General features: G+C 32.8%; 1 protein-coding gene across 1 annotated transcript in view; it reads left to right on the top strand.

The window, feature by feature from the left end:
• Positions 1-18,375, top strand: part of LOC149549810 (phosphoinositide phospholipase C 2-like) — an 88,666-nt gene extending 70,291 nt beyond the window's left edge. Inside the window, exons 2-7 of the mRNA XM_089793047.1 lie at positions 15,798-15,994; positions 16,484-16,619; positions 16,732-16,980; positions 17,163-17,404; positions 17,514-17,631; positions 18,019-18,375. Of these exons, the coding sequence (XP_089649173.1) occupies positions 15,810-15,994; positions 16,484-16,619; positions 16,732-16,980; positions 17,163-17,404; positions 17,514-17,631; positions 18,019-18,075 (987 nt within the window). The 5' untranslated portion in view covers positions 15,798-15,809 and the 3' untranslated portion in view covers positions 18,076-18,375. The remainder of the gene's footprint in view (positions 1-15,797; positions 15,995-16,483; positions 16,620-16,731; positions 16,981-17,162; positions 17,405-17,513; positions 17,632-18,018) is intronic.
• Positions 18,376-21,148: the final 2,773 nt, after the last annotated feature.

Here is a 21,148-nt window from a genome sequence, read left to right as displayed (position 1 = left end):
TCATGAAACATTATTGGGCGCAAGATATTCACATGCAAACTAGGCTTCCTATGGTTGTTTGACACGTAGGCAAAAATATAGATTTGAACATTGCTCAAAACAAAATTTCGTGAATTGACTCAGAATGACAATTTATCTTCACAAGATGCATGCATATGCTGAATGCGAGGTGTTAGAAACATTAAACACCTATTAAGCCTCAAAAGGACAAGTAGGTATAAATGCATTAAAAGTGCTTTAAGGACTCAAAAGCTTGGAGTGGTACTCAAATCGAGAGGGCAATTTTGAGTCCCATCACACCACAAGGATCAATAGGTCTGTTACAGGATTCCACATAAAACTTGAACAAGTCATTTGCAATTATGAGCCAAAACTTCAATCTGCCACCATGGATTTCAAGTATTCACAAGCTCTCCAAGCTTAACCAAGATCAGATCATCAACTATCAAATCCACTAAAAATCTGACAAGTCACCAACACGATCAAACCTCTAGATCAAGCGACCATATCAGCAATAGGCTCTGATACAATTCTGACATAGTATAAGGTAGGTATCCTCAGTCGAGATGACCAAGCCTCCAACAAATACAACTAATCAAAAGTATGCTAGATATAGTTGCAAGAAACACTTTATTATTGTTGTTCTGCATTTTGTCACCACAAAATGCAAATATTAGTATAGAACTTTTTCAACTTACTTTCACATTTCTTTGAGTTTAGTTCATTATTTAATTGGTTAGTATTGATCAATTAGCCAATTCCAATTGATATAGTGAATCCTTTTATTGAAGGCTTTTGACAAGCCTTTTTAATTTTTTTGTTTGTTGAGCCTATGCTTGATTTTTGAAACTTTCAACATTTTTCTCCTCATTTTTGAGTGTTTGTTGGTTTTTGTCCTTTGGTTTTGCTCAAGTTATTGCTTTCAATTTTCCTTTCGATTTGGTATATCTTAGGGCTTAATTGAAGTTGGCAATCAAAAGATATAACCATTTTAGTGCCCAATAAGTGGACCTTTTAGGTGCAACTGCACAAATTAGAAATATCATGTGATATTTTGAAGTTGACATTCACTTTTTGAAAGATATAACATAAACACATTTTATATTATGTTTTTAAGTTACTTTATCATTTCAGTTTTTCACTTAAGGTAACTCTAGTGCACTTTATGTTATATTTTTTAAAGTTGAGTTGCTTTTTAATTTTTCACTTAAGTGAATCTATTAACTATATAGTTTGATTTAATTTTTGAGTTTTAAATCAAAACATCCTAGTAAATATTATTTTTAAAATGATATTTGCATATTATATATTAACTATATAGTGTAAATATTATTTATGATCCATTTGAGTAATATTTCTTCAAAAATTAAATTGACGTGCTTAATTCATCACATAAGTTGTGCATAACATGTCTACAAGCACATTTTCATCAAAATATGTTATTGCACTCAAAAGGTGCGATTTTGAACGAAAATGCCATTTGGAAACACATAAAACATGTCATTACATGTGTTTTGAAATATGCAATAACTCCCAAACGGTGAGACATGCATATTTTATGTGTTTTCAAACATGTAGTGACCTCCAAAAGGTATGATTTTGCACTAAAGATCATTTTTGAGCAAAATTTAAAACATGCATATGCACCCAAAAGGTGTGATTTTGCTTATAGCCTCTATTTCATGTGTTTTTAAAACATGTAGTTGCACTTGAAAGGTGCGAATTTGCTAAGGAGTCATTTTTGAAAATTTTAAAACATGTAATGGCACCCAAAAGGTGCGATTTGCCCTCGAATGCACACATTTGTCTTCAAGAAACTCGATTTTGAAGATTGAAGGGAAATTTTTCATGCACTTGCCCTCCAAGAACACATTTTTGCTTGAGATCTCTAAATTTCTTCATTCCAAGTCAAGGAAATCTTCTACCTAGTGTCATTTTTGCATTTGAATACATTCTCATGCATTTGGTGTCCAAATCCATGAAGAAATCTTTGCATTTCATGAAGATTTGAAGCCATGTTTTTGGCAAACGTCCCTTCTTGGATGATTTTGATCACATTTTTAGCAAAGGAAGGGGCACTTTGGAGTTTCTCTACATGATCATGCTATTGGCAAACACATTTTTTCCCTTTTTCTACAAAAATGGTTTACTTTGGAGTAGATTGGAAACCCATTTTTGATGGAAAACATCTCGTAAGCTTGCATTTATTAAAAATGCTAGAGTTTTGAGGGATTGTAGGTTAGGTTTTGGGCATTCTTGTCCATAAAATCCTCAATGAATGCTCGTTTCGAATTCATCATTGCAAGGTTGAAGAGGTCCAAGTTTGTTTAAGAATTTTTCAAAGTTAGAACTTCTTTCCCTTCATTCTTGGCATATTAATCTTCAAGTAAGTGGACATTTTCCATTTTGGTAATTAATTCATGCTTATCTTGCTATTTTGATGCATGTTTTAGCTTGATGTTGCACACTTGTTGATATAGATACCATGAAAAGTGCATTTTCCCTTTAAAAATGATGAAAAGCCTTGTTTCATACTTTAGGTTTTTTCCCATATTCCAAATTTGAGTTTGCATGTTGAAGTAGCTTGTTGGTTGACATGTTTGAGTCTAATGCCAAAGATACATGTTTTTTGTGTGTTTGTTTTCCTTTTTGTTTTTCTTCATTTGGAAGAAGGAGCAAGTTCTTTTCGAAGAACTTGAGTATGTTTTACTTCACTTCATCTTTTATCATCACATGTAAGTGCTTCATTTCATTCCATATTTTCCTTTGCATGCCAAGGCACATTGCATCCATTCCTTTCATATGCAATTACACTTCATGAGCAATTACATGTAATTCCACTTTTTATGTCATGACACATTGCATCTCATTCTCTACATGCAATTACATGTAAGCTCACCCTCCATTTGCATTCACATATAATCTCACTTTTCATTCCCAATCACATGTCACATATACATGTAACTCACTTTCCATGTAATGACATTTTTGAGAACACGTTATTTACTTAAACTCACTCTTTAAAAGTATAAAATTCATTTGCACACATTCCCATGCCTTCAACTTTCATGCCTTAAAGCATATTCATAAAAGGTCACTTCCATTTCATGATTCCATCTTCTCAAGTCATATTCCAGCCTTTACATATGCATGTTGTCTCCTCACTATTACATTAGATTCTTGAAGTATCTAATCCATACTCAAAACCTTTGTTGCTGATCAAGAATCAATGCTTTTATGGAAGCGATATCCTCTAAAGATGTGTTCACATTTTGGAATTTTCATATTGTAGCACAAGCACAAGAAATGCCATCATTTACAAAATCGAAAGGAAAAATTAAATACCAATATGATAAAGAGTTGGCTCACACAACTCCATCTCAGGTCACGTCTATTCTTGATAGTGTGTCAGATACATAGATCGGGCATGTGGATATGATTGATTTCTTGTGAAGGATATAAGCTCTTGCTAATCATGAGATGAAACACATCAAAATGAGTAATATTCATTTGGTGTCTACATTTCCTATGGCTGCCCTAGAACCAAAATTTTTTGTAGGATGTGGAAAGCGTTTCAATGCAAAGTCTAAAATGATCAAGGATGCAAATCGTAATAACATTATTAGCCTTGATCCTGAAGTTATTAAACATATTTTCAAAGTACCACAAAGTGTAGAATGTGTGGATTTGACAAAAGAAGCATCTTTGGAGATATGAAATGCAAACAAGGGAAATTATCAAAATATGTTAATTTGTATTGGTTGGATTCCAAGAGAAGCAATTTCCCAAAATGACCTAAAACTGTTCACAGATCTAGTTTTAAGCTGAAGTACAAAGACTTAATTACCCTTCTCAATAGAATATGTGGTCTTAAGGATTCCAGTGATTTTGAACCATGGATATACAAGTTCATTTTCCAAATCATTAATAATAAAGAACATATCTTTTGGGGAGAGCTTATCAGCACCATGCTTTGTGAGCAACTACTTAATGTAGGGACTTCAACACCATTCTACATGAATTCCTATCTTGTCAATATTGCTACTACTATGGGATCTTTTTCAGGACTTTCAACCAAAGGAGATCATCTTCAAGTTCCAGTTTTGGAGTACTACGATCGTATTACTTTGACTAATAGTAAATGTTGCTATTAAAGAGTTCAAGATGCATTCTTTAGACATTTCTGGTGCTTTTTTGACAAGCAATTGTTTGTCAAAAGGGTGTCTGATGAGGCCTGGGATAAGGTTAATCAATATGGTTGCATCTTTATCCAGTTTCCAACCTTTACCTATTTGAGAGTTGGGTACTTCAAAGGAGAACCATATACCTTACCAAGGTATGCCACTGACAAAATTATTCTAATGGAGTTAGCCAGACAACTCATGGAGGTTCAATCTGATCAACATTCAATGTATAGACCAGGTTTTTGTATTACCTGTGCCAAACCCTTGGCGATCAATCATTACATGATCAAAAGGCCATGGAGGCAGAACTTCAGTTGATTATACTAAAGATGTTCAAAGCCAGATATGATTTTGATTAAAGATGGATGAATTCAAAAATTAAGAGAGTGATCACTCTTGTCCATCATATAGAAGACATTTGGATTGACATGTAGACAAAGTTGGATATAATAAAAATTGACTATTGCAGGTTGACTTTGCAATAGATCATTGATCCTAATATGCTTGAGATTCCATCTAATTTTCAAATTGAAGATGATGGTAATATTTTTGATCCAAAATATCATCAGGCTAGTTTTAATAAACGATGCCCTTTTCCCATTCATTGGTAGCAAAAAGAAAGTACTTCTATCCTTGATCGATCTCAATCCATCTTGGCAAACACTAATAAGTGGTTGAAAATCAAAGCTCTCAAAAGGTGAATCCAGAGTTGGATAGATTGTGGAAGTTTTGGTCCATTGGGAAGGAAACCGCAATTAGAAATTACAGGCAAAGATGTTGCATCTTCCTCTAATATAAAGAAATCCCTCAAATTCAAATTGAAAGGTGGAAAGGCATTTAAATCATCTCAAACACCTGAGAAAGCTCAAGAGTCAGAAGAAGAATCTGAGGAGTGTTGAAGTAACATGGATCATTTTCTACAAATGTAATAGCATGACCATTGTAATTGATGTCTTCCAAATGCAGATTTGAAGACTCATAAATATGAGAGGAGACATGTCTCTATAGTTAATCATCATTAGCTAATATATTTTTAATATAAATAACCATATGTGTAAGATAAATAAATAAATAAATAAATAAATAAATAAATAAATAAATAAATAAATAAATAAATATATATATATATATATATATAGAAGAATATCTATCGAATGATGATTTACCATCAACAATGTATCTAATGATCGAATCAATCTAACTGCAACTACAAACTTAACACTCCCTCTTAGTTAGGGAGGATTGATATAGAACACATTATGCTCTTGAATATATGAAGAGATATCATCTTAGTATGATATTCTTGGAATGGAAAATTTAAGGATATCAACATAAATCCATCAACTTAGATGTTATATTTCAATATAGTACCAAGTACGATTCAACAAGAAGTATCAATCATATGACAGTCATCATACATATATTCTTTTGATATGTGCACATGCATCAAATCCTTGATGCCTACCAAAAGAATATGTTATATCCTAGAAGGATATGATGAGTTATCTAATTTATAGTACTTTAGGACAAAAATTTAATATAGTCTATTAGATAACAAGAAATCACAATGTCATGGTCTCTATCATGACAAGTATCATGATCTCCGACACTCTGGGACAACAACTTAATGATGTTTGTTATGATAACAAGTCTACCATTTATAAGATTGTCATCTTACAATGATTACCTTCTGTTTGATCATGATAATAGGTCTACCATTTATAAGATCGCCAACTTACAATGGTTATCTTCTTTTTGATCATGATAATAGGTCCACCATTAATAAGGTTGTCACCTTACAATGGTTAACTTCTATTTATATATGTCAATGAAAGATTATCACCTTTCATTACGTTCATATGCAAAATAGTAACCACCATGAACCAAGTTAGAGGGTCCTACAAAGGCTTTCACCTCGATTCTCTCTCACATAAAAGAATGCATTACAAGGAATTTCACTTAAAACTTCTCCTGATAGTGAAGATATCATTCACAAAGGATTTTACTTCAAAATTCTCCCTCTAAACAATGATTCTAGGAAGTTAGGTCCTGTAGTTACTTTCTGAGAGGCTGTCTTTGCCCAAGGATGTCTGTCAAACTCCCTCTGAATCTGATATCAAATTTCTAATTTTTTGGTGATAAGTCATTACTTCCTCATGATATACATAGGAGTAGGCCCATCAAAATCATGCAGTCACACATGTATTTCTAGACTCCCTCTGAGTATCAATCTTCTAAGCTCCTGCGTTGCCTTAGAATAAGTTTCATACTCCCTCTTGATGTAAAAACATATGAGTACTTATCTGCACATGAGGGTCATGAACCATCTCCTTTGTAAAGATGGTTCAAGTGGCAATGAAACATTGGTTATTATTCCCCCACAATGTAAAATTCCCACTTTTATATCTTTGAACACTTTTGTATCAAATATGACAATTCCTTTCTAATTTCCAACTTGCTCTTTTCATCCATTGAAGGTCCAAACATTCATTTAGCTTAACAATAGAAGCAAATATGTTCTTCCATTTTCTCAAACTTGTCCATGATACACCAATATGTTGATTGAGTATGACTGTGCCACATGAATGAATCTACAACTCATGCGTCGAGTTTCATTCATCAAAGAGAGACTCGTACATGGAATGAATTCTTAAAAGCTTCATTAATGTCTCACAACAACTCCAATTTCCTTTGTTCATGCAAAGGTACTTGTTTGATCTTTTGATTATGTTAGAGTGGGGTTGTCGTTGCACCAAAAGATCGATCTATCAATGCTCGATACAACCACTCAACTTATAGTACACACGAGGAGGTTAAACTCTTGTCACAAATCAAGAGGGGAGTGCTGAACAAATTTCTAACAATCTCCCCCTCAGCGTTACCCGAGGGTCTGAGGATTCTAACCTGTGACTAAGCTCTAATACCACTTGTTAGAGTGGAGTTGATGTTGCACCAAAAGACCGATTTATCAATGTGTGATACAACCACTCAAATTATAGTACACAGGAGGCGGTTAAACCCTTGTCATGAATTCCGAAGGGAGCACCGAACAAATTTCTAATAGATTAAACCTATATTACACACATCTTGTAATTTGTGTATTCCAAATTTATATCATTCGTGAATCCATCACAACATGGTTTACTCTCCCTAAATTAATATGATCAAGATCACGAAAGGTTGATTGAATCATATCCTCTGTATGTCCCCTCTCTTTTAAGGTTGCATCAAATGTCAGCCTCCCTTTGAATCTCAATCTCCCTCTTTTTCTTGCAAGAACATTCTTGAAAAATATCAAGGAAAATATATCTTATAGTACATATTGAAAATAAAAGAATAAGAGAGAGACTAACATAATACCTAAGGGTACTTATACATAATGATATAAGACCATTCCAATATAGATCTAATATACTTTGAACACACACACACACACACACACACACATTTATTCAATCTTCTAAATATATCTTTAATCTGTGTTTTCACATATTGTTACTTATTAGTGTCACATATAATAATCTAAGGGGACCACGAAAAATAAATAAAAGTAATATTAAAGATAATAAGGAATACTTATAACTTTTCCCTTTTATCACTCGTAACTCTTTACCTATTTTCCACATCTTTATTTGCAGCCATATTCACATTTTCTATTTGATGTCATACTTGAAATACATTAAGCATGTTAATCTAATGACTTGTATATGGTTCACGATGTAAAGTTTAATGATCATTTATTGGTGGAGACTAACTAAACTATTAATCTGTCTATGTAAGTATCTTGAGCAATCTTCAATTCAATTTATTATAAATATATATGTACTTCTGAACTGAAATAAATATCCTTATATGATAAGAATTTATTTTCCTTTTGTCTTTGTACTGATACAGTTATGTGTGTGTGTGTGTGTGTGCGCGCGCGCGCAGATCTAAATTAGTTCGAGATGCAATTGCCTTTGTAATTGATTGATTCAGAATTTAGAATTTCATGCAATATGTATATGTATGCATTTTGATAAGGTACTATATACTTCCCCTTAATCCCAAAAAAGGTACAAAAAGCTTTGAAATTTTTAGACGTATATTCTCCTCCATTGTTTGATTTTAGCATTTTAATTCTTTTTGACGTTTGATTTTCCAGTATTTCTTTGAACTCTTTAAATTTTGATAGAATCTCATTTGATTCTTTGACCTTGAAAAATAGATCCAGGTTTTCCTAAAGAAATCATTAATGAATATTATGTAGTAAGATAATCCTCCTAGAGGAAGTGTTGGCATAGGTCCACATAAATTAGAGTGAACTAGTTCCGAAACTGGAACTGATTTAGACTTGTGTTCACTAGGAGGAAAAGGTCTTTTTATATTCTTTTCTAGAGCACATCCTTTACAAGTGCCTATATGTTTTGAATTTAAGCTAGGTGTTCCAGTGGTGATTTTTTCTATATTTGGAAGTGAACGAAATCCAATATGTTCGAGCCTTCTATACCATACTTCATTAGAAATTGTCACTTCATGGCTTAGAGCTTGGTTTTGAATGTTGCATAGTTTATATAGAGTCCCATCTCTAGTCCCTACGGTGATAGCATTCTTGAGATTAGTGTTTATAGGCTAGTACAATCCTTTGTCTTCATTGAAGGTGACTAGAAACCCTTCATTAGCAAGTCCAGAGATCAATACTAGATTTCTTTTTATGCCTCTAGTACAAAAAGAACATCTTTCAATTTTAGCGTGATCCCAGTTCTTAGTTGTATAGAATAGGTCCCAATTCCTTTTACTAGATATGTGAAGTTGTCTCCAATGGTGACTCCTTCAGTGAGATAATTTCCAAAAGTTTCAAACTTATCTTTGAATCCTATTATATGTCGGGAAACAACACTATCTATTATCCACACATTTTTCATTTGATTTCATGTCACTTGATAGAGCAGAATAGAATAACAAATTTTCATCCCTTTTTGTTTCGGCTAAAGAAGCTATGATTTTTTCCCTTTCTGGACAATTTATGAAAGTATGTCTGAATTTTGCACACTTAAAACATTGAACTTTAGAGAAGTCATTTCTTTTGTAATTATTATTTCCTTTCCTTTTATCATATTTCTTTCTTTTGCATTTCCTATTCGTTCCTTTGCTGTTGGAGACTGAGAAAAAAGCTTGATTTTCTCCCTCTTGATTTGAAATGATCCCTCTTGAAATTAGTCTTGATTCTTTTGATGTGCAATCATTTTTTAGTTGATCAAAGGCTGGTATTGAGGGTCTGCTGACAACTTGAATGAATGCTTCCCAAGATATAGATAATCCTCTAAGTGCTATTATGGATAGTTTTTGGTCTTCTACTTCGCTTTCAATAGAAGATAAATGATTCTTTATTTCAAATTTTTTTCTAAAATAGGATGAAATTGACTCTCCTTTATTCATTTTTTAATTCATCAGTTTTTTTTTAATGTAATTAATCTGCTAGAGTTGTTGATTTCAAATGTATCCTTAATTGTCTTGAATACTTTGAATGCCTTTTTGAGATTTGAGATGGATGAAAGAATATGATCTTTTACTGAATCAATAATGATTTTCCTGGCTTTATTATTTCGTCTTTTCCAAGTGGCCTTTTCTGCCTCATCTTTAGGTATTCAAATATCTGATTTAATGAATGATTCTAGTTCTAATTCTTTGAGATTTTTTATAATTTGAATTTTCCATGAGAAGAAATTTGTTACTCGTTCAAGCCTATCCTCTACTCTAACATTGTTTGACATGTTCTCACTTTTGTTTCAAGAATTTAAATTTAGAAGTCTCTCTACCAATTAGGCTTTGATACCATGTAAAGTTTAACGATCATTTATTGGTGGAGACTAACTAAACTAATAATCTGTCTATGTAAGTATCTTGAGAAATCTTCAATTCAATTTCTTATAAATATATATGTATTTCTGAACTGAAATAAATATCCTTATACGATAAGAACTGATTTTCCTTGACTTTGTACTAATATAGTTTTATATATATGTGCAGATTTGAATTAGTCTGAGATGCAATTGCCTTTGTAATTGATTGATTCAGAATTCAGAGTTTCATGCTATATATATATATATATATATGCATTGAGATATGTTTATGTTGGGGTATGACCCTACGTAGCCATACCCCAATGCATAATTTAGCAAGCACTGATCAAATTTACCGATTCACTTCATATAATCACATCCTTAACTAAGACTAGTGACAGTTCATGGCATCGGTTATACTCAACGCCTGATACTTATCTCATTCAATACATATTATCTCATTTGATACATATTGATTTGATTGGTTAGTATTATAAGGTAGGTTTTGATATATATATATATATATATATATATATATATATATATATATATATATATATATATAGATGAGAGAATATGAAAGCATAAGAGATAAATCTCTCTCTCTCTCTCTCTCTCTCTCTATATATATATATATATATATATATATATATATATATATATATATATATATATATATATATATATATATATATATATATATATATATATATGAATAATCAGATTTAATATATATATATATAGCTTCAATTACCATGATGCTAATATCCTTAACACATGAAGTCGATAACTTGTATTATCAATATTATTTGGGTCTTTTATATTATCTCAATTCATAATACCACTTTTAATGATCCCTAATAGGATCTAACCTTATCTCACTTCTTGGTTTTTGGATTGAATTTGTATACTTATTATATGTTCTTCTCACTCTTAACTTAATCTATATTCTTTAATTATTTCTCCTTAGTCTCCAAATATATTATTCTCTAATCCTTGATCTCTTTTTAAAAACAAGAGTCCCTCTTTTAGTTAGGTAATATGCTTACCCTTTCTCCTTATTTTTATCACCACATTTATTATGTACCCTTGTACTCCTCTTATTCACCGATCATCTTATACTCCATTTTCCTTTGATATCCGCAGTGTTTATAATAATCAATGGTTACACAAAATATATATGTTCCCCCATGTAACAAGGTGGGCCTCAATGTGATTTTCACCACTGATTTACAAACAATGCTAAGTAAGTTACAAACACGTATCCCTAGTCTTCCATTTGCCAACTGTCTTTCTTTCTTTATCTTTTGTCGTTCTCTTCCTTAGAAAATCCCTATCTCCTCTGCCTCTATTGTTTTCACTAATGGATGAATACTCCTTTTAATTGTTCGTTTATCTCCTTTCTCATTTCCCTATAAACCAAGTCTCTTCATCTTATCAGTATTATGGGTGGTGACCACTATTAATTCACGTCACTCCAACCAGTTTAATGGTAGGTTTTCCCATGTTCGAATGAAATGATGTTCGCGATTAGTGGTGGGCGACATGTTAGGAGGAATGTTAGGAAAACACTAGAGAGTGGAGGCGAGTTGGAAAGGACGGAGAGTGCAAACAGGAGGCTTTATGTGGCTATGAAACCATTGGAATCTCAAGAAGCTGTGAATGGGGTTGGAGTCGGAGAGATCGAGGTTGGGGATGGAGTCATCAAGCAAGCAGAAGAGGACAAAAGGAAACACTTCTCTCCCCACTATCAGAATCTCACATAGAAGCTGCACCCGCACCATGCTTAACATCTTCTTTGATCAAATTGAAACACTAGGGCACTCCCATACAATCGAACAAATCGCATCCAAAATAAGAGTTCGATGAGAAAAGAAGGAAAACTCCAACTCCTTAAATAACTCTCATGCTAAAAAGAAAAGGCACTCTTCCAACACTAGTTGAAGTCCAATCTGCTAAAAATGGTTTGGTGAAGTGCCAGTTACACTATATATGGCTTCACATTGCTTCAACCTAACTAGGCACAAAATTTGACAGTCACCCATAACTCATAAGAACTGACATAACATATATTAATGACTTGATACATCCATGACTGGTTTTGAGTTGTTCATAACAGAATCTTCCTATCATGCTCCTATGAATTTAGCTGTACAAACTGAATCATGCTCGGTCATAACATAAATACAATTAGGATCAATGCTGATTTAGATTATGAAGATTTTAGTTCCCTGACAATGAATAGGTTTACTTTGTACAAATCCTTAGCAAAGCACTTACAACATTCCCTATCAACATATGTCGTTGCAATAAGAATAGAAGCCATATCAAAGGCAATGGAGATTTTAGATCTTCCTACAGTGTGTGATGTCATCATCAAATTCAAGGCACTAAAGAACAATCTTTAATATTGTTATTTTGTTTTTATTTTTCTTGTTTGTAGATTGAAGAGGATGTTTTGCATGAAATTGTGACATATAATTCAATAATTTCTCTTGTTAGTTAGACTAGGTCAAAGTTGGTTGAGTTGTTCCCAATTTTTCCTCCATCTTTTTCTCAACTCATTTGCCTATATAAAGGAGTGTTCTCTCCTTTTGTAATTTGGTTTCATTTCTTGTTATAAGATCTTCTAAGAGCTATGAAATACTTTCAAGGTAATGTCTTGACAAATTCATGGAGTAACCTTAGGTATGAATCATGGGTAAAATTGAGTGTATCTTTCTTAACACGATGTGTAAAAATAAATTACAATGTGTTGGAAAATGTAAGTAAAACTTGTACCACTGACCACTTAAATGGGTAAGTAGAAAAAAAATTGTTACTATTAACAATTTCAAATCTTTGTGAATCATGAAAAGGATTTAATGCTAATGTTTATAAATATATCAAATTAGTATAGTAAAAATATTAGATTTTGATTGTATAGCTTTTTAAAAAAACTTTACCATACTAACCCTTGATCCTTGTGCATTTTTCTGCATAATATTTTTTGAACTTCTCCACTTCCTATTTCCCCAAATCCCTCTGCCAACACTTGGTAGGAAGTGTGCTACCCTCCCTTGTTTTACAGATATCAACTATCTTATTTTTCTCTCTTGGAGAACCAGAGCCTTTCTATACCATTTGCACTTTATATAAAATTGAAACGGTTAAATAAAATAACTAGATGTGAATTATAAAACCTATTTTTCCCTTAATCAAAAACTATGCAAATTATAAATTCTAATATTGTACGTTATTTCAATTTTGTGTTGTACGATGAAAAGCAAATCTAGCATGTTTAGAATTTGTGGAACACTCATGAAGCTAGATTTCTTGATGTTAAGTTTATGGAATCGCTGCAGTATGTAATAGCATTGCCTTGTAATCAGGTATATTTTTTCCATATGCAACATCCTCTCATTTATAGTGAGCATGGCTAAATGAATAGACATGTCTATTCAATAAATAGATAATTAATAATAAAAATTTAATATTATATATATATATATATATATATATATATATATTTCAAATAATAAGCTTATATCTCACATAATATTATATCTCATGAATAACCATAAAGTTATCCAACATAAGCTACCAAACATTAACACCCTCTTAGCAAGGGAGGATAAACACAAGACAAATATTACACCATTGGTAATATCTCATAATTTTTCCACCATTAATATCGCATACGATATCAAGAGTATTGATCTCCAGAATATCAACATATGATATTCATCAATTACTCAAACTTACAGTAAGATATCACATTTGATATCAAGAGTCTTGATCTCCTAGAATATCGACATCCAATATTCATCAAGTACTCAAAAATAAGGTTTGATATCACATTTGATATCAAAAGTATTGGTCTCCCAGAATATCGACATCCGATATTAACCAAGTACTCAAAATCATTTAGATATCACATTTGATATCAAGATATTGGCCTCCCATAATATTAATGATATTCACCACTTACTCAAAACATTTAGATATCACATTTGATATCAAGAGTATTGGCCTCCCAGAATATCGATGATATTCACCACTTACTCAAAACGTTTTTAGATACCACATTTGATATCAAGAGTATTGGCCTCCCAGAATATCAATGATATTCACCAATTACTCTAAGAGTAATGGCCTCCCAGAATGTTGAGATACAAGACATTCACCATTTACTCAATTTATTTTATCTCATAATACAAGTTATTGTAAGATCGTCACCTTACAACAACTTCTCCAAATACAAGTGATGATCATTTAGACATCGTCACTTCCTCATGATTTACATAGGGGTAGGCCCATTGAAATCACATTGTCACAAATTATGAACCACAATCCTCATGACTATCACAATTTATAGATCACTAGGGAATCCATATCAATATGGTTTACTCCCTCTCAATAAGACCAAGATAACAGAGGTTAACTAAATAGCATTCAAAGTCTTCTCCCTCTCTTTCCAAGGTCGCTTCTAAAAAACAGTCAGGCTCCCTCTAAATCTTAATCTCCCTCTTCCTGAATGAAGCATTCTTGGAGGAAAAGATCAAGGCAAATGCTCATAAGAAGGAGACTACTATTATACTTAAGAATAATTTTGCATCATGATATAAGATCATTTCAATGTAATAAAAATAAAGATCTAATATTAATATATACTTCGAACATATATACATATATATTCAATCTTCTAAGTATATATCTTTATTTTAATATCAAATATAACTATATTTTTCATATTTTAAATACCTATAATTAACATATTGATAGTGCAAGAGAGCTACAATATGCAAATATTAAAAGTATAGTATATTATCAACTTACCTTTGTAGAAGGGGTGATTGGTATCTCTGCCATCTTATAACCTTATACCAATATAATAACAATAATATATGTAATATTTGGAGTGACCCTTACCTTACCTTACCTAACCTTAAAGGTGGGTCCCTTCACGTCTCACCCGATGCTTGTCTTAAGAATGCTTTGTATCATTTATTTAGCTATTTAAAATCACTATGTTCTTCAAAATGGCATCTCTACCATAATACATATATAGATGAAAGTGGGCCCCAGATGCATCCGGACCTGGCACGATTTTCTTATAATTAACACCTCCTAACATTGTTTGAATTTCTCAAAAGATTTATCTTCCTTTTCTATAACTCATAATGTCGTTCTTATCGGTTTGGAGATGCATAGTCTGTTCATGGAGATCGTCATCATGTCCTGCTTCAATAATCAAACTGGATTCTCCATCCTTCAGATCCCCATTGTTCTCATCACTTTCTTCTTCATCGTCATTTCATATTACACCTCCTCTCAATGTCATTTCAGATCTCTTAACAAAAGAATATTTATATTTCTAGAGGTTCGAATCTGCTCTGATACCATGTTAAGTTTATGGAATCGCTGCAGTATGTAATAGCGTTGCCTTGTAATCAAGTATATGTTTTTCATATGCAACATCCTCTCATTTATATTGAGCATGGGTAAATAAATAGACATGTCTATTCAATAAACAGATAATTAATAATAAAAACTTAATTTTATATATATATATATATATCAAATAATAAGCTTATATCTTACATAATATTATATCTCATGAATAACCATAAAGTTATCCACAGAAGCTACCAAACATTAACACTTGATATAGTCAGGAATTTAAAAATACACATTGCACTGATTGAGGTCATAATTTTCTCTCAGAATTTGATGCAACACTATAAAATTAGGTGGATTTATTGCAATGGCCGATTATCTTGGTGAGTTGACTGCATTGATGGTAATGTAGGTTCACCATGATATGGCAGCACCAATGTCTCATTACTTCATATACACGGGACATAATTCATATCTAACAGGTAATCAACTGACCAGCGACTGTAGCGATGTGCCTATCATGAAAGCTCTTCAGAAAGGCGTAAGGGTCATCGAGCTGGATATTTGGCCAGATTCATCAGAAGATGACATACTTGTTCTCCATCGAAGGTATAAATTTCTAGCTGGTTAAGAAAATGTCTAATCTTTACAGGGTATAGGCGATGAGGATGATATTTATGGTTATATTTAGCACTTTCTATAAATTATTGTCTGTATGTTATAATTTTGTGTATTTTGACTAATCATGTCGAAACATTATGGTGAACTTGAAAAGTTAGATGAATATTAATAAACAAAAACGTGGTAGATTTCGAAACATCCAGACATTGAACATTCAAGATAAGATTTCTGAACTCTTGATATAGATTTCTGATATTTGTGATCCAAGTCCAACTGGCCCTCAAACATGATCAATCGCCACATTGTTGTTCTTGAACAAAAGACTGCATCATTTGCCACATTTATACCATTAAAATTCTCACTTGTTGTGGTACATATTTAATGACTGCATTTTTTTATGACAAGCACTTTCAGTGTTTACTAGCTGAAAATAACCATTTTTAATTCACTAATGGAACAAAATGTTTGCTAACTCAGGACTTTGACTACTCCTGTAGACTTTAAGAAATGTCTCAATGCAATTAAAAAGTACGCCTTTGAAGCATCTCTGTATCCAGTCATAATTACTTTGGAGGATCAGCTTACCAAAGATCTTCAAGCCAAAGCAGCGGCAGTAAATCACTATTCCTGTGCTTAGGAGATTCCTTCTTTTACCTACTTTTTAAAATCAACTGTAGAGTAGGCAGATTTGACTTCATTTAACTTGTTTAGCAATTTCATGACAGTTGATTATCGAAACCTTTGGCGAATTGCTCTATTATCCAAAAGATATGGAAGTCTTGGAAGAATTCCCAACACCAGAGTCTTTGAAGGGACGCATTATCATCTCAACTAAACCTCCAAAGGAGTATTCAGATTCAGAGACTGCTGAAATTAAGGCAAATGGGGGCAAATCAAAACAAAAAGCATCCGATGAAGAACCTTGGGGTGATGACATACCAGATTATGGTGCAAATGTGCCAAGTGAAGGAAAGGTAATGCTAATAGGAGTCATATAAGTGTAGCCAACTCAAATATTTATGTGCCTGCTACTCCTTTCTTGTCCATATTATCTCTGTTTTCTGATATGCTTCTCTTACTTTTGCAAAGTCAAAAATATTTTTCTCACTTTTCACTCATTTCCAGTTTCTAAGATCTTGAATCTGCTTACTGGCAGGGTTCAAACGCCCTTGAGCCAGTTATAGAAGATTCTGATGATGATGAAGAAACTTTGCAAAGAAACCCAGACAAAGATGCAGCACCCGAGTACAAGCAGCTTATAACAATTAGAGCAGGGAAGCCAAAAGGGGGAACATTGAAGGATTCCATCAAAGTGGACGAGAAGCAGGTCAGAGGTGTCAGTTTAAGTGAGCCACAACTTGAAAAGGTTGCCAGTTCTCATTGTAGTCATCTGGTTAGGTAATTCATGAAGGCTTGAGTTTTTTTCTGTATTCAAAATCTCTACAATTTTGCTTTGTTAGTATCTAAATCATTGGTATCTTGGTATTAACTATTTAGTTTAATGCAGATTCACCCATAAGAACATCTTGAGAGTATATCCAAAGGGTACTCGGGTTGATTCATCAAATTATAACGCTATGATTGCTTGGTTACACGGGGCTCAGATGGTAGCTTTAAATATGCAGGTAAATAGGCCTTTGATGTCCATATTTTTATCATTAGCTGTGTTGCTAATATTAATAATCAAATATGGATTCCCTGCTGACCATGTCTATTATCAAGATGATATAGATATTATCTGCTGGTTTTGAACATTTTCAACTTTCGAGATGCTTGTTGCTGCGTTGGACATATTTTACTACTTGAGCTATTTCATTTTGTGATCAACATGGTTATTATTGTTTATTATTAATGTACTTCACAGATAAACATGTTAGGGACTGTTAGATGTGAGGGTATGCTCAAATTAGTTTACAATTTAATTATTAGATTTTAAATTTTTTGTTGCATTAGATTATAGATTTCCTGCTAGGACGCAAACATCTCAAGCAATTTTTTTTCTTAATTGGCAGAGCTACCTCTATCTTGAAGAGATTTATTTTGTGGAAAATTATCTAATTTTAGTCTGATCCTATTCTTTGTCACTTATTTCCCCATTTCAATAGAATTTTCAACTAAAAGATATTTGTTCACCTACAAATGTGGATAGAAGTATTTCTTCTTTTCCATGATTCGTAAGGTCTTCATGAATCATAACATATTCTCATTTGCTACTTCTTAGTTTTCCATAAAATTATTGTTGTCATTTCTTTTAGCTTGTGACTCCATTTTTCTATTCCTTTCACGTCTTTGTTGGCATAGAGGAATGTTGTACAATGGGTTAATTATTATGTATTGCTGAATAAGATGGCCATTGTTTAAGAGTTTAAGAGTTTAAGAGTGATGATTATCTAGAGAGTATCATAGTTGAGGACATTGATATCCATGATCAAAGTGTTGGAGAGCAGGCAATAGATTTAGGATTTTCATTTTTTGTTTGCATATCAGCATCAAACTATCAGTATTTTTGAAATTCAATATGTAGTGATAATCTAATATGAAATATGTAGTGTGAGTTTTTAACTTATTTGACTCTTTGACACAATGACTTTTGACACTTTGATTTGTGTATTTAAACTTTAAACTTTAAAATTAATGTTCAACTTTACCACTTTTCTTGTTTTCAAAGTTCTTTATCATGGTATTTTTTGGAAATGACCATATTATATTATGAAAAATTAGTGTCTCCAAATACTTGTTGATGTGAGTTTTGTTCTACTATAATATATATAATTGAATACTTAGTATTCTAGGATGAAACATCAAATCTCCAACTCTCTTTTGAATAAGGATGCTCATATGCTAAACAATGTATCTAGATTGTGTGATCAAATGAGACAACCTCAAGTTTCCTTCTTAATCGTGGAATTTCACTCAATTTTATGGTTTGATATGCTGGTTATCACAAAGGGATTTATGCTATTCATCCAATGGGTATCAACCTGACTTTAACTTCTTCAATCGCTTCCAACCAAATAAACTACAAAGCACACGGAATTAAGAACTCTATCTAACTCAAAGAATGTAAGACAATGTTGATGATGGGGTGAGCCTCTAACCAATCCTTGCTTCACCATGTCAACTAGGCATAGGAGGGTGCTATGTTCTACAAATGCATGAATTATTTTCAGATTGTTAATATTCATCCAAATACCCTATGAAGGTGCAATCTAAATGAACATTTCCATTAGAAGTTTAGCACTTTAGTTTTGGCCTAGACTAACCTTGCACTATTATGTGCAATCAACAATTATCGGATGGTATGGACATTAGCTTTACTATTAGTCACCATTCAACAATATATTCCATTCATCTACTTGTACTTCCACTTAACATGAAATAAAATCCTAAACAAGGAATTGGAGAAACCATGTAATCCACCATGAAAACCAACATCGAATTAACAATTACTTTGATAACATTTTGACAACAGTTTCAACAAGTCTTGTCTCATAATCTACCTCTTCTCTTAATCTAATCTAATGAGTTACAAATGGGAAGGCCTTGACCTTTAATAATTGTTCAATTAGAATGAAGGGCCAAGATCAAGGACTAAATTTATCCATTACAAACCCTATTTTGGTTATGACACTATCATCCAATTACATAAAGGGACCACTCTGTGGGCCAATAAGAAAATTACAATGCTTTTGAGAGCCAACAGGAAAATTGTACACTTGGCAAAGTATGATCGAATGGGCTTGACCATGTGTAACAAAATTTTTCTAATCAGTTGAAGACATGTAGGTGCCACCTCAACATCCTTATCTTGTAGACTTGATTAATCTTTTGGTGATGAGAAATTATCTCTTGATACTCAATTTTATCAAGCCTTCAATTGTGATGGCATATTCCCAAATTGCTTCATCTTCAAATTTTCCCCATCTTCATTCTTGATAATTTTGTCATTGTCATGATTTGAACTTGCTTCTACACATATATTTGATCTCTCTTTCGATGCCTTGTCCTTGATCTTCTTGGTGATGGTGAAATCTTCACATAGTTGGATCCTTCAAAATGAACTTGGATTTTAGTGAAATTTCTTCTACTTGTAAATTTTGATTTTTCCCATAGTTACACCACCCTGGGAAACGAGGGGATGGTGGAATTGGGGGACAAGTTTCCAGATGGGGGGACAAAGGGACCTTAATTTGGGGATAGCGAGGGGACAATGGTGGGGCTTGTATATAGTATATACTATACATATGGTACTTAAAATGCTAGTTATGAAAAGATGTATTACATTATAAGATATAAAGATGTAAAATAGTAAAGACTTGAACATTGCATTGAATTGGAACATCGAACATAAATAGCCAAATCAGAAAATAGTCAACATTGGGACGTCCCCCCATCCTTGGCAGAGGAGACAAAATCTGGTGGCACCACTGGGAACGGGGGAACGGAGACCCCAAGTCCCTGATGTGTCCCTGTCTCCAGGACATGGGGAAAATGGGGTGGAAGGATGCATCCCCATGTTACTATGATTTTTCCTTATCCTTGTTCTTTGCTTGAATTTGTACACTAATCTGATTTTGAATCTTTCTCACTTGAAGTCCTCAAGCTAGACTTTGCTACTCTCTCCATGGTCTCCAAGCCTCTCCCTTCTTACCTTGAAAAAAAGAAGAGAATGCATTAAGCTCACAAAATTGATAGGAATAAACAAAATGAAGGAAATCAGCAAGCTTCCATGAAATTGTATCTAGATTTACTGTGAATCAACCCCTTTTTCTCCAAACAAGGAGACACAATGCATTATTATCATGCATTTTCTATTTTCTAAGTTCTGATTTTCTTTGTTTAATCCCAGATTTAGATTCTTTCAACACATCATTTCTGATTTTGAGAATTTTGACTTAAAACTCCAATGATTGTTGCCTCCTCTAAGTCTCCAACTTGCCTGTAAGGATGAGATTGCTGTTAACAAGGAAGAATTCACTGTTAATTGCAAGTCAAATCACTGCTATTTGGAGAGGAATCGCTGCCTATTGCAGAGGTATATCTGCCTGTCTTTGTGTGAAAAGGAATCTCCTCCTCCCTTCTTATATAGGCGACTTGCAATTTGAAAAGGCATATCAATAATTATGGCTGACTTGTATCGAT

This window comes from Cupressus sempervirens, chromosome 7, assembly GCF_028749045.1.
Source record: "Cupressus sempervirens isolate cs-2001-9-10 chromosome 7, ASM2874904v1, whole genome shotgun sequence".
Taxonomy (NCBI): Eukaryota; Viridiplantae; Streptophyta; class Pinopsida; order Cupressales; family Cupressaceae; genus Cupressus; species Cupressus sempervirens.
The sequence above is the reverse complement of the archived record's forward strand: the minus strand, read 5'-3'. Positions and strand labels throughout refer to the sequence as shown.